Raw genomic sequence first — 13889 nt, forward strand, 5'->3', positions numbered from 1 at the left:
TAGAAGAGGCAGGTAGGGGAGTGCATCAGGTAATATCATATACTGTATGTGATAGTAGGCCAATGGGGGGGGCAGGGCATGGGTCCCAGTGATCGGAACTTCCGCCATCAGACACTGATTTAAGGCAGAACACAATCCCTGTCACCCATGAATTGCTGTTGGGGTCTCTTTTGCCCACCTGGTCATCCAATATTTATCTGTTTAGAACTTTTTGAAAATTTTTCTCCATTCCCTTTCTCTCTCTCTCATCCTTGACATTTAAGCTGTTGACTGGTAAAGGGGTACTCCGCTGCCCCAGCGTTCGGAACATTTTGTTCCGAATGCTTGAAGTGGGCAGCGGGGGGGGGGAGGGTCGCGACTTCATGGCCACGCCCCTCGTGACATCACACCCCACCCTCTCAATGCAAGTCTATGGGAGGGGGTGTGGCACCGCCACGCCCCCTCCCATAGACTTGCATTGAGGGGGGTGGGGTGTGATGTCACAAAGGCCATGGCCGTGAAGTCACAACCCCCACCGCCGCACTTTCAAAGCATTCTAAACGAATACTGAGTGCTGCAAAGAGATAGCAGGGGTCCCAGCAGCGGGGCCCTCGGGATCAGACATCAGCACCCCGGGAGCCTTAGTTTTAATAATATGATAACACACAACATTTCATTATAAACAATAATATTTGACATATTTTTTCTATTTAGGTGGCTCTTCAGTTTGCAGCCTTTGATGTCCAATATTCAAGTACATGTGCTTATGACTACTTGAGAATTTATGATGGTCCCAGTAGATCGTCACCAGTCTTACTGGATAGAACTTGTGGAACAGGACTGGTTCCTCTAATGGTGTCTTCAACCAATCAGATGCTGGTGGAGTTTGTCAGTGATAAAGCTACTGCTGGGATTGGATTTAAAGCAACATACACTGCTAGTATGTCTTTTTTTCCCCTCTTTTTATATTATTATTGTTATAATTATTTTTTTATTATATTTTTTTCTCATTTTAATATTTTTTTTTAATTTTATTATTATTTATAATACCAGGATAACTACACTTAGATTTACATTTTAATTTAACAGAGAATATTCACCAGAATAGCAGTTGCTCTTTAAAGGGGGTATTCCAGGAAAAAACTTTTATATATATATATTTTTATATATATATTAACTGGCTCCGGAAAGTTAAACAGATTTGTAAATTACTAATTACTTCTATTAAAAAATCTTAATCCTTTCAGTACTTAGGAGCTTCTGAAGTTAAGGTTGTGCTTTTCTGTCTAAGTGATCTCTGATGACACGTGTCTTGGGAACCGCCCAGTTTAGAAGCAAATCCCCATAGCAAACCTCTTCTAAACTGGGCGGTTCCCAAGACACGTGTCATCAGAGAGCACTTAGACAGAAAAGCACAACCTTAACTTCAGAAGCTCCTAAGTACTGAAAGGATTAAGATTTTTTAATAGAAGTCATTTACAAATCTGTTTAGCTTTCTGGAGCCAGTTGATATATATATATATAAAAAAAGTTTTTTCCTAGAATACCCCTTTAATAGCAGCCATTGTAGTGGTGAACTCCGCCTTTCTGTTTGTTAAAGGGATTGTCCGGGGAGCAGAAAGGTTCTGCTCCCCGGCACTTCACTTTCTACCTTCCAAGACGAGAGGAGGCAGGCAACCAATCACAGCTCAGCTTTCATATCTCTGAGCTAGCTGTGGTGAAATGAAAGCTGAAATGTGATTGGTTGCTATGGGCAAAACTAGACAGTTTTAGTTTCAGGAAGATTGATAAATCTGGGCCATTGTGTGGCTGTTAGACATCATGTATGGGTATGATTTGGCCCGTACCCGCATCCCATGTGGTTCTCAGAAGTATACCTTCAAAATAGCCATTCATCTACATTGCTTTTATATACTGATACAGTTCACATGCAGGGGACCCTTCAGGAAGAATTTCTGGCCAAAAAAAGCTTTCCCTGGTACAATCATTGACCAACATGACAAGGACTGTCTAGGATGAGACAACCATTTTAAGGATCTAAATTTCTCTCGAATATGAGAATAAGTAATAACTGTATCTCCTGAACTCATTTCCTGTTTAAAGGGTACCTCTCATCCAAAAAACTTTTGATATATTATAGATTAATGTATGCAGAATAACTTTACAATTGCATGTTATTAAAAAAAATATGCTTCTTTCTATTTAATGCTCCACTTTGAAGAAATGACCTACCAGTCCTGGCAGCAAGCATTTCAGACTCATGCTGGAGTCCTAAACACTACGAGCTGCCAGTCTGCTTTGTTCACAGTCTGTTTGGCTGTGAACAAAGCAGGCTGGCAGCTCTGAGTGTTTAGGACTTCAGCAGGAGTCAGAAATGCTTGCTGACAGGACTGATCGGGAAAAATACAATAGAAAGAAGCATATTTTTCATTAACATGCTATTGGAAAGTTATTCAACATTCATTAATCTAAAATATATCAGAAGTTTATTTGATGAGAGGTACCCTTTAAGCCGGTAATGTTAAAGGAGACCTGCAGCCATAGATGCTCATCCCCTATCTGCAGTGTCTGATCACAGGGGGTATGACCGCTGGGACCTCCCGCAATCTTCCATATGGCATAGTGGCATTACCGCAGCTGTGCACGGCAAATGCATATGTCGTTGACCTCACTGAGGTCGACAGACGCGCCCCCTCTATACAGCTCTATGGGAGAGGCGGGGATGCATGAACACTGCATTTCCGTCTCTCCCATAGAGCTACATGGAGGGGGCATGTAGAGCAGGGGAGAGCCGTGACAGAGCTGGGGGCCCATACAGGAGATCGTGAGGGTCCCAACGTTCGGATAGGGGATAAGTGTCTGTGGCTGCAGATCTCCTTTAAACTGTTTACATGTTCTATCTGACATTTTGTTCCTTCTATCAGCCTTCTGGCAACACCAGCCTTACCAAGGGCCACATCACATATTCCCTTCCAAAAACCGTAAAAAATTGTTGGATGTTTTTGGAGCCCAGTGTCAGGGACTCAACTTTATTAATGTCTACAAGTCCTAGTCCACTGCTTCCATTTGGGCCTATTCCTATTTTTTTTATATCCCCAGAGGCATAGGGCTTCAATATGGGATAAATGTTCACAAAATAACCTCAGTCCTGTACCTATTTGGAGGCAATTTACTATTATGATGGGTCAATCCATCCTCATATTATACTGTTTATCGAGTTTGAATCAAAGACTAAGACATCCCTGTATAAGGGTAATTTGTTTTAATATGTCTTAGGCTGCATTCACACTTCGTTTTTACATTACGGGTGCCGGATCCGGTCGAAGGAGGGGCAAACCTGGCTCTCCCGTACCCCAGCCAGACCAGCGCCGAACTCCATTTACTTTAATGAGCCAACCGGAGTCAAATGGTGACTCCGATCGGCTCATTTTTTACCCGTATCCCGTTTTGTTACCGGACTTAAAACCGTAGTATACTACGGTTTTAGGTCCGGTTAGGAAACCGCATACGGGTCAAAAATGAGCCGACCGGAGTCACTGTTTGACTCCGATTGGCTCATTAAAATAAATGGAGTTCAGCGCTGGTCCGGCTGGGGTACGGGAGAGCCCAGTTTGCCCCTCCCCCAGCCGGATCCGGCACCCGTAATGTAAAAACGAAGTGTGAATGCAGCCTAATATGTGGGTATTATTACATTGATCATTTCTCTTTCAGTACAATGTGGAGGAGCCTATTATGCTGCAACAAAGACATTTTCCTCTCCCGGCTATCCTGTCACCTATTACTCATACCTAGACTGTGGCTGGATAATCACAGCTCCTACCGGATACAAGGTGAGAACATGTTACGTCCATGTGTTATAGGGGCTCATAGAAGCATTGACATAGACTTTCATCAAATATACTGATGTTCATCCCCATTAAAGTAGGGCTTCTTAGACTTTTACTACTTGGGTCTCCTACAGTGATGCTGGGGCACGCGGTGCCTAATAAATACCACTGTGCAGTACAGTATCCATAATACCCCAACTAGAGATGAGCGAACTTACAGTAAATTCGATTCGTCACGAACTTCTCGGCTCGGCAGTTGATGACTTTTCCTGCATAAATTAGTTCAGCTTTCAGGTGTTCCGGTGGGCTGGAAAAGGTGGATACAGTCCTAGGAGACTCTTTCCTAGGACTGTATCCATCTTTTCCAGCCCACCGGAGCACCTGAAAGCTGAACTAATTTATGCAGGATAAGTCATTAACTGCCGAGCCGAGAAGTTTGTGACGAATCGAATTTACTGTAAGTTCGCTCATCTCTAACCCCAACAAAGCCAGTTAAAGCACGTGTAACCTTCTTAGGCTAGGCTTTCATGTAGTAATTTGGATGTTTTGTTTAACACTATTTAATTTTTTCTTACCAAAACCATGAGGGTCTTATATACAGTGACCCCCCAGACCTACGATGGCCCCGACATACGATCATTTCAACATGCGATGGCCTCTCAGAGGCAGCATCAACATACGATGCTTTTGTATGTCGGGGCCATCGCATAAACGGCTATCCGGCAGCGCAGACTGCTTCAGCTGCCACCAGATAGCCGTTTACGGTGCTGACGATCACTTACCTGTCCTCGGGGCTCCGGTGCGTCCTCTTCGGGATCCCCTGCATCGTCGGCGCTCTCCATCGTCGTCATCACATTGCTGCGCACGCCGTCCTGTCATCCAATAGGAGCGGTGTGCGTAGCAACGTGATGGCGACGACGGAGAGCGAGAATGCCGGGGAAGCAGAGGCCTTGCCGGAGCGTCGGGGACACCACAGGGACGCAGTAACAGCGATGGGAGGCGACATCCAGGGCAGCGGTGACAGTCCGGAGCGGCGGGGACAGATGAGTAGGACCTCCAATACCAGTGGTCGTCAGCCTGCAGACCTCCAGATGTTGCAAAACTACAACGCCCAGCATGCCCGGACAGCCACTACAACACCCAGCATGCCCGGACAGTCCTGCGCTGCCATTGGTCAGAATCAGTTATGACCAATGGCAGGGGATAGGAGGAGATCGCATCACTGCGACCTCGCTCCTATTCCTCAGGATGATCGGGTTTTCACTGACAGCTCCGATCATCCCTATTTTCCGGGTGATCAGCCTGGAATAGCAGAAAATCACATGTCTGAATTGACATGTGATTTTCTGCGATCGCCGACATGGGGGGTTTCAGGATCCCCCTCGGCGATGTGCCGGGATACCTGCTGAATGATTTCAGCAGCCATCCCAGTCCCCAACCGGCTAGCGGCAAGGACCAGAATTCCCACGGGAGTATGCATACTCCCCACGTCCTTAAGGACTCGGTATGCAGGGCGTACGCCCGGCATCCTGAAGAGGTTAAAGGGGTACTCCAGGAAAAATAGTTTTATATATATATATATATATATATATATATATATATATATATTTATATTTATATATAAAACAACTGGCTCCAGAGAGTTAAACAGAATTGTAAATTACTTCTATTAAAAAATCTTAATCCTTCCAATAATTATGAGGTGCTGAAGTTGAGTTGTTCTTTTCTGTGTGGCAACAGTGCTCTCTGCTGACATCTCTGCTTGTCTTGGGAACTGCACAGAGTAGAAGAGGTTTGCTATGGGGATTTGCTTCTACTCTGGACAGTTCCCGAGACAGGTGTCATCAGAGAGCACTTAGACAGAAAAGAACAACTCAACTTCAGCAGCTCATAAGTACTGAAAGGATTAAGATTTTTTTAATAAAAGTAATTTACAAATCTGTTTAACTTTCTGGAGCCTTATAATAAATATATATATATATATATATATATATATATATATAGATATAGATATAGATATAGATAGATATAGATATAGAGATATATATAGATATATATATAGATATATATATAGATATATATATATAGATATATATATAGATATATATATATAGATATATATATAGATATATATAGATATATATAGATATATATATATATATATATATATATAGATATATATATATATATAAAACTCAACATGTGTGTGTATGTTCTACAAAAACTTTCAAATGGCTAAAGATATTAACATGAAACTTGGCACACATGTTACTTATATGTCAACAACAAACATAGGATAGGTGATTTAACCCTTACTCACCCCCATTTGCCAGGGGCGGGGCTTATGTCCCATGCAAGTCAATGGGAAATATATGTTACTGCATAACTTCCAAACGGCTGGAGATATTTCGATAATTCTTGGTCACATGTTACTTATGTCCACTTAAAATATAGGATAGTTAATTTAACCCTTAACTATCCCCATTTGTGAGGGTCAGGGTTTTTTGTTTAAAGTCCCATGCAAATCAATGGGAAATGTATGTTCCCATATAATTTCTGTACGGCTGGAAATATTTCAATACCTGGTACACATATTACAGGTCGGGATAGGAGGTCGGGATAGGAGGACGGGATATGAGGACAAGATATGAGGACGGGATAGGAGGTCTGGATAGGAGGTCGAGATATGAGGACGGGAAAGGAGGACGGGATAGGAGGACGGGATAGGAGGACGGGATAGGAGGTCGGGATAGGAGGTTGAGATAGGAGGTTGAGATAGGAGGTCGAGAAAGGAGGACGGGATTGGAGGTCGGGATAGGAGCTCGAGATTGGAGGACAGGATAGGAGGTGGGGATAGGAGGACGGGATAGGAGGACAGGATAGGAGGACAGGATAGGAGGTGGAGATAGGAGGACGGGATAGGACGTTGAGATAGGAGGATGGGATAGGAGGACGGGATAGGAGGTCGGGATAGGAGGTCGGGATAGGAGGTCGGGATAGGAGGTCGGGACAGGAGGTCAAGATAGGAGGACGGGATAGGAGGTCGGGATAGGAGGTCGGGATAGGAGGTCGGGATAGGAGGTCGAGATAGGAGGTTGAGATAGGAGGTCGAGAAAGGAGGACGGGATTGGAGGTCAGGATAGGAGCTCGAGATTGGAGGACAGGATAGGAGGTGGGGATAGGAGGATGGCATAGGAGGATGGGATAGGAGGACAGGATAGGAGGTCGAGATAGGAGGTCGAGAAAGGAGGGCGGCATAGGAGGTCGGGATAGGAGGTCGGGATAGGAGGTCGGGATAGGAGGTCGGGATAGGAGGTCGAGATAGGAGGTTGAGATAGGAGGTCGAGAAAGGAGGACGGGATTGGAGGTCAGGATAGGAGCTCGAGATTGGAGGACAGGATAGGAGGTGGGGATAGGAGGATGGCATAGGAGGATGGGATAGGAGGACAGGATAGGAGGTCGAGATAGGAGGTCGAGAAAGGAGGGCGGCATAGGAGGTCGGGATAGGAGGTCGGGATAGGAGCTCGAGATTGCAGGACAGGATAGGAGGTCTGGATAGGAGGACGGGATAGGAGGACGGGATAGGAGGTTGAGATAGGAGGACGGGATAGGAGATCGGGATGGGAGGTCGAGATAGGAGGACGGGATAGGAGGTCGGGATGTGGGGTTGGGATATGACAACAATATATGAGGACTGGATATGAAGTCAAAAGCTTCCTCCTTTGTTTATTTTCCTCCCCAACAAGGATTAGGAAGGAAAAACCAGGCAACGCCGGGTACTCAGCTAGTATACATATATAAAAAGTTTTTTCCTGGATAACACCTTTAATGTGATACAAAGTATCAATGGTAGTTTTTGGACCACATGGTCAACATGGTCAACTTCAAATCAAGATAACAATAAAGGTAATAGTATAGCACTGCCATGGAATGGACTAGATTAGGTAGTGATAGAAGTGATTCTTAAAATATGTCTATTTTTCTTTATTTCAGATTACTCTTACTATAAGAGACTTTGCCATTGAAACTGAACCCTCGTGTGCCTATGACTACCTGGCAGTGTTTGATGGACCCTACATCACTTCTCCACTTATAGGGAAATATTGTTCTGTAATCCCTCCTCCGCTGGTGTCTACGGGTAGTTACATGCTGATCAGATTCCACAGCGACAGTAGTGTTCAGATGAGGGGTTTTCAGGCCACATACACTGTCTGTGAGTATTAAAGGTTTTACCATTATAGATCAGAATTCAAGAGAATTTCCATAGTGCTTGCATTACAGAGTACATTGTACGTTGGGTCATGATTCGTTCCCTAGGCCTTATGCACATGGTCCTGCTGTTGATTTTGTCGCACTTCTGGAAAAAATCATAACTACATGCAGAAAAATTTATATGTTTAAAAATGTCATCTTCTGACCCCTATAACTTTTTTATTTTTCCACGTACAGGGTGGTATGAGGACTAATTTTTTGCGTCGTGATCTGAAATTTTTATCGGTATGATTTTTGTTTTGATCGGACTTTTTGATCACTTTTTATTCATTTTTTAATGGTATAAAAAGTAACCAAAATACGCTTTTTGGAGTTTGGAATTTTTTTGCCCGTACGCCATTGACCGTGCGGTTTAATTAATGACATATTTTTATAGTTCGGACATTTACGCATGCGGCCATACCACATATGTTTATTTATTTATTTTTTTACACTGTTTTATTTTTTTTATGGGAAAAGGGGGGTGATTCAAACTTTTATTAGGGAAGGGGTTAAATGACCTTTATTAACACTTTTTTTTTACATTTTTTTTGCAGTGTTATAGGTCCCATAGGGACCTATAACACTGCACACACTGATCTTCTACACAGATCACAGGCGTGTATTAACACGCCTGTGATCAGCATTATCGGCGCTTGACTGCTCCTGCCTGGATCTCAGGCACGGAGCAGTCATTCGCCGATCGGACACAGAGTAGGCAGGTAAGGGCCCTCCCGGTGTCCGGTCAGCTGTTCGGGACGCTGCGATTTCACCGCGGCGGTCCCGAACAGCCCGACTGAGCAGCTGGGTCACTTTCACTTCCGCTTTAGAAGCGGCGGTCACCTTTGACCGCCGCTTCTAAAGGGTTAATACCGCACATCGCCGCGATCGGCGATGTGTGGTATTAGCCCTGGGTCCCGGCCGCTGATGAGCGCCGGGACCGACGCGATATGATGCAGGATCGCGGCGCGATCCCGCTTCATATCGCGGGAGTCGGCGCAGGACGTAAATATACGTACTGCGTTGTTAAGGGGTTAAATAATGTTTATGTACCACCATGTAAAATCTGAGGCATATGGATGTATAATTTGGGCCCTCGGCTTTATATATATATATATATATATATATATATATATATATATATATACCCTAATTATTGGCGTGTAACACGCACTTTTAAAACTAAAATTTAAGGCAAAAATTATATATGTTATACACCGATAAATCTTCTGGTCACTGATTTAAAGCGGCCGCAGCAACGGCTGCTTGTTAAGTATTAGCAGCACGACCGCGGCCACTTTAAATCAGTGACCAGCGGTGGCTCCTCCCCGCTCTCTGCTTTTAATTTTTCTTACCTCCCTCATCATTCCCCCTTTTCCCTGCTTTTCATAGTTTTTTTTATTTTCCTTACCTGGCTGCGCTTCGGCAGGCCAGGTCAGGTGGCGAGTTTTGTGGACTGTGGTCAGTGAAGCAGATGAGTTACGTCCTCTCCCGGCTTCTCTGCGCGGCATCAGAGACGTTACTTTTCATTTCCTACGGTCGCCGCACTCCGAACTCTGACTAGCAACAGCTGCAGGAAATGAAAAGTGACGTCCCTGATGCCGCGCAGAGGAGCCGGGAGAGGACGTCACTCATCTGCTTTACTGACTGCAACCCACAAGACCCCCCGCCTGACCTGGCCTGCCGAAGGGCAGCCAGGTAAGGAAAATAAACAAAACTATGAAAAGCAGGGAAAAGGGGAAATGATGAGTAAGGGGAAGAATAGCATAGGAGGAACATGATGGGGGGATGATGAGACAGGGGGAAATGATGAGGGGGGGAAATGATGGGGGACATGATGAGACAGGGTGGGGGATGATGAGGGGGGAATGATGGGGGGACATGATGAGACAGGGTGGGGGATGATGAGGGGGGAATGATGGGGGGACATGATGAGACAGGGTGGGGGATGATGAGACAGGGGGAAATGATGAGGGGGGGGGAATGATGGGGGGACATGATGAGACAGGGTGGGGGATGATGAGACAGGGGGAAATGATGGTGGGGGGAGGCACTAAATGCTTAATGTCTGTATGGCTAGTGTTGATCTATGAAAGGGGGATATAATGAGACATGGGGGGATGATGAGACATGGGGGGTGGCAATGAGAGGGTAAAATGTGGCACAGGGAATGATAAAAGGGAAGGAATGATGTGGCACTGGAAAATGGGGGTGCGTGTTATACGCCAGTGCGTGTTATACGCCGAAAAATATGGTATATACATATTTTTGGGGAATTTGTGTTGTGGTCCCTAAACACAACCCTGTTTATGCTACCTTACCATATGATGCAAAGCACCAAGGAGGTAAACAGCGATGCTACTGCATGTGCATTTCTGCTTACTCCATTACGTGGGCTGCTGAGATGCAATCATCCTCTTGAGGTTCTATGGGTTGACACTGAGCACAGGTAGGGCCGGCCCTACAATGGGTGCCGCCTGGGTTCATTGGACTCTGGCGGCACCTTCACAGGGGCAGCAAATGTCCCTGCCAACCCAAGAAGATTTTTAACCCCTTCCCAACCCCTGATGTACCAATATGTCATGTGTCGGGTTAGGGGAATATGGCGAACCCAGTGGTCGGGTCCGCATCATATCCATCAAATCCCAGCTGACATCTGCCAGTACTGATGGACATCAGAGCTGGCTCCGGTAATCCCTGGGGTCTAGGGGGCCTATCTGCAGCTCCGCCATGAAATCTCGGGCTGCAAATGGGTTGCTGGGGAAGAACGGGGACTAACACATTCTTCCTGATGCTTTGTGGATCGACACTTGCTTATAGGGGTACTCCACTGGAGAACATTGTTTTTTTAAATCAACTGATGCCAGAAAGTTAAACAGATTTGTAAATTACTTATATTTAAAAATCTTAACCCTTCTAGTACTTATCAGCTGCTGTATGTTACACAGGAAGTTCTTTTCTTTTTGAATTTCCTTTCTGTCTGACCACAGTGCTCTCTGCTGACCCCTCTGTCCATGTCAGGAACTGTCTAGAGCAGGAGAAGTTTGCTATGACGATTTGGACAGTTCCTGACATGGACAGAGGTGTCAGCAGAGAGCACAGAAAAGAAATTCAAACAGAAAATAACTTCCTCTTTAGTATACAGCAGCTGATAAGTACTGGAAGGGTTAAGATTTTTAAATAGAAATAATTTACAAATCTGTTTAACTTTCTCGCACCAGTTGAAAAAAATATATATTTTCAAACTGTACAGTACTGAATGGTAACACAGGCAGCAGCTTCCTATCTAGAAGAAGAAGTGAATCCAGCAATGGGAGATGCTAAGTAGTGTTGCTCGCGAATATTCGCAATTCGAATTTTATTCGCGAATATCGCATATTCGCGAATTCGCGAATATTCGCGAATATAGCGCTATATATTCGTAATTACGAATATTCCTTTTTTTTTTTTTAGTTTTTTTTTTTTTCACAGTACACATCACAGTGATCATCCCTCTCTGCTTCCAGCTTATGTGGTGTAAGAAGGTTCTAATACTACTGTGTGAGACTGGCGTGCACATTTTCGCATATGCGAATATTTGTATATGATACTTTTCGCATATGCGAATTTTAGCATGTCGTAACTTTTGTATGTGCGAGTTTTCGCATATGTTAATTTTCGCACGCGCGAATATTCGCATATGCGAAAATAAAACGAGAACATTGCGAATATGCGAATATTCGCGAATATGACGAATATTCGTCCATATATTCGCGAATATTCGCGAATTCGAATATGGCCTATGCCGCTCAACACTAATGCTAAGTATACAAGACAAGAGCAGGTACTTCTGTCTTTTGACAAGAGTCCCTGCTCTTTTTTTTAAAATCCAAACCAACTGGCCAATCAACTGTCCAAACGTATGCTACCAAAACTAATTTTGGGAGGTTTGTTCATGTCTAATCGCAAGCAATAATGATTGAAAGACTTCCCAAACATTAAAGTATAGCGTGATTTTTATTATAGGATTATCATTTAGATTGAAAGTTGCATAATAGTTAAAAGTTACCATATTTATGTTTGAAGTCTTTGTGCCTTTCTTAGGGTCTGTTCACACGGCAGAATTTCTGCTTTCAGAATTCCGCCTCAAATTAAAGCCCATAGACTTCTATGGGATTCCGCGCTCCCATTCACACTTCTGAATTTCTGCAAGCGGAAATTCAGAAGTGTGAATGGGAGTGCGGAATCCCATAGAAGTCTATGGGCTTTAATTTGAGGCGGAATTCCGCAAGCGGAAATTCAGAAGTGTGAATGGGAGTGCAGAATCCCATAGAAGTCTATGGGCTTTAATTTGAGGCGGAATTCCGCAAGCAAAAATTCTAGGCTAGGTTCACATTGCAGAATCTCCGGGCAGAAAATTTCTGCCCGGAGATTCCGAGTGCGGACAGCGCCGACTAGGACCGCTCGGACACTGCGGTCTCCAATGGACTGCAATGTATTCCGCAAGTATTTCCGTTCACAAATTCCGCATCACAAATTCCAAAGTGTGAATTTGTGAACGGAAACCCATTCACTATACTATACGTTTTAGTAAGCGGAATTTCTGCCTGCAATTTCAAAGCGGAATTGCAGGCGGAAATTCCGTAGTGTGAACCTAGCCTTGCTTTCCCATACTGTTTGAATGTAACAACCTGTCTTCAATAGAAACTTTATTATGTATAACTGACTCTTATAAGCCTCATTTCTGATGTTTTGTACTTTGTTCTCTAGTTTATATTCTATTGTTTAATGTTAAGTTTTTTACATTTTTCTTTTATAATAGCGCCAAAATAGAAGGTAAAGATGGAAAGCCCAAAAATACCGCCATTAAACCATTCAAAAAATGAAGGACATCATTTCGGTTTTCAAGAATAAATAAGTAACATCAAACTCAATGTGATACCGGAGGTGGCGTCCCGACCACTGACACCGAAACTATAAAATCAAGTTACGATACAAGTTATGTATAAAATGTATGATATTCACAATGACACCTAATTCCACAGCTATGCTTTTTTTTTTTTTAAAGGGTGACTCTGATCTTTGAAACTTATCTGTCAATAATAGAAGAAAATTGGAATCTTGTTATGAATGTATATGGTTCTGTACTATGCCTGATTTCTGATTCAATTACATATAGCAAAGTTCTTATCGCATTTCATTGTGTCTTTTTTTATTATGGTTTTACAGCTTTATGCAACAGATATAGCATTTTATTCATTTACACTTTTGGAGAATGTATCATTTAATGTATCATTGAGGGACCGTTAGAGGACAACTTTCTTTTCAGATACTCCTTTTGTCACATTTTAGGCACATTGCTTATTTGTACCCAATTCGGTTAACCTCGGTTTCCCTTAGTTGGATAAACTTGTGAGCTGCACTAAGGCTGATTTTACATATGTCCGACATCCGGCATGGGTGAACTCAGCCTAAATCTCGACACAACTGATGCCGCACCTGATGATAACGTGCATCAGTTGTCATCAGTTGTATGGCATCCGGCATCCATTATTTCTGGCAATGGAATTGTTTCTGGTGTTGTCTGGCGTGTCCAACCATCTGGCGTCAAAATTGGGACGCTGGATGATTGTGATCAGTTCTAGCATCAGTTTCCCTCCAGTGCGCGACGCAGGGAAAGTATGCCGCAACTGATGACAACGTGAATCAGTTGTCATTAGTTGTATGGCATCAGGCGTCCATTATTTATGGCAATGGCATTGTTTCTAGCATCATTGTTTCTGACGCTGTCTGGCGTGTCCAACCATCTGGCGTAAAAATTGTGATCAGTTCTAGCATCAGTTTCCCTCCAGT

At 43.7% G+C, this 13889-nt stretch overlaps 1 protein-coding gene across 1 annotated transcript in view; it reads left to right on the forward strand.

Annotated features, from left to right (window-relative positions):
- Positions 1-13146, forward strand: part of LOC130295301 (embryonic protein UVS.2-like) — a 60780-nt gene extending 47634 nt beyond the window's left edge. Inside the window, exons 11-14 of the mRNA XM_056545931.1 lie at positions 694-919; positions 3691-3809; positions 7800-8019; positions 12859-13146. Of these exons, the coding sequence (XP_056401906.1) occupies positions 694-919; positions 3691-3809; positions 7800-8019; positions 12859-12869 (576 nt within the window). The 3' untranslated portion in view covers positions 12870-13146. The remainder of the gene's footprint in view (positions 1-693; positions 920-3690; positions 3810-7799; positions 8020-12858) is intronic.
- The last annotated feature ends 743 nt before the right edge of the window (positions 13147-13889 follow it).

This window comes from Hyla sarda, chromosome 11 (genome assembly GCF_029499605.1).
Source record: "Hyla sarda isolate aHylSar1 chromosome 11, aHylSar1.hap1, whole genome shotgun sequence".
NCBI classification, from domain to species: Eukaryota; Metazoa; Chordata; class Amphibia; order Anura; family Hylidae; genus Hyla; species Hyla sarda.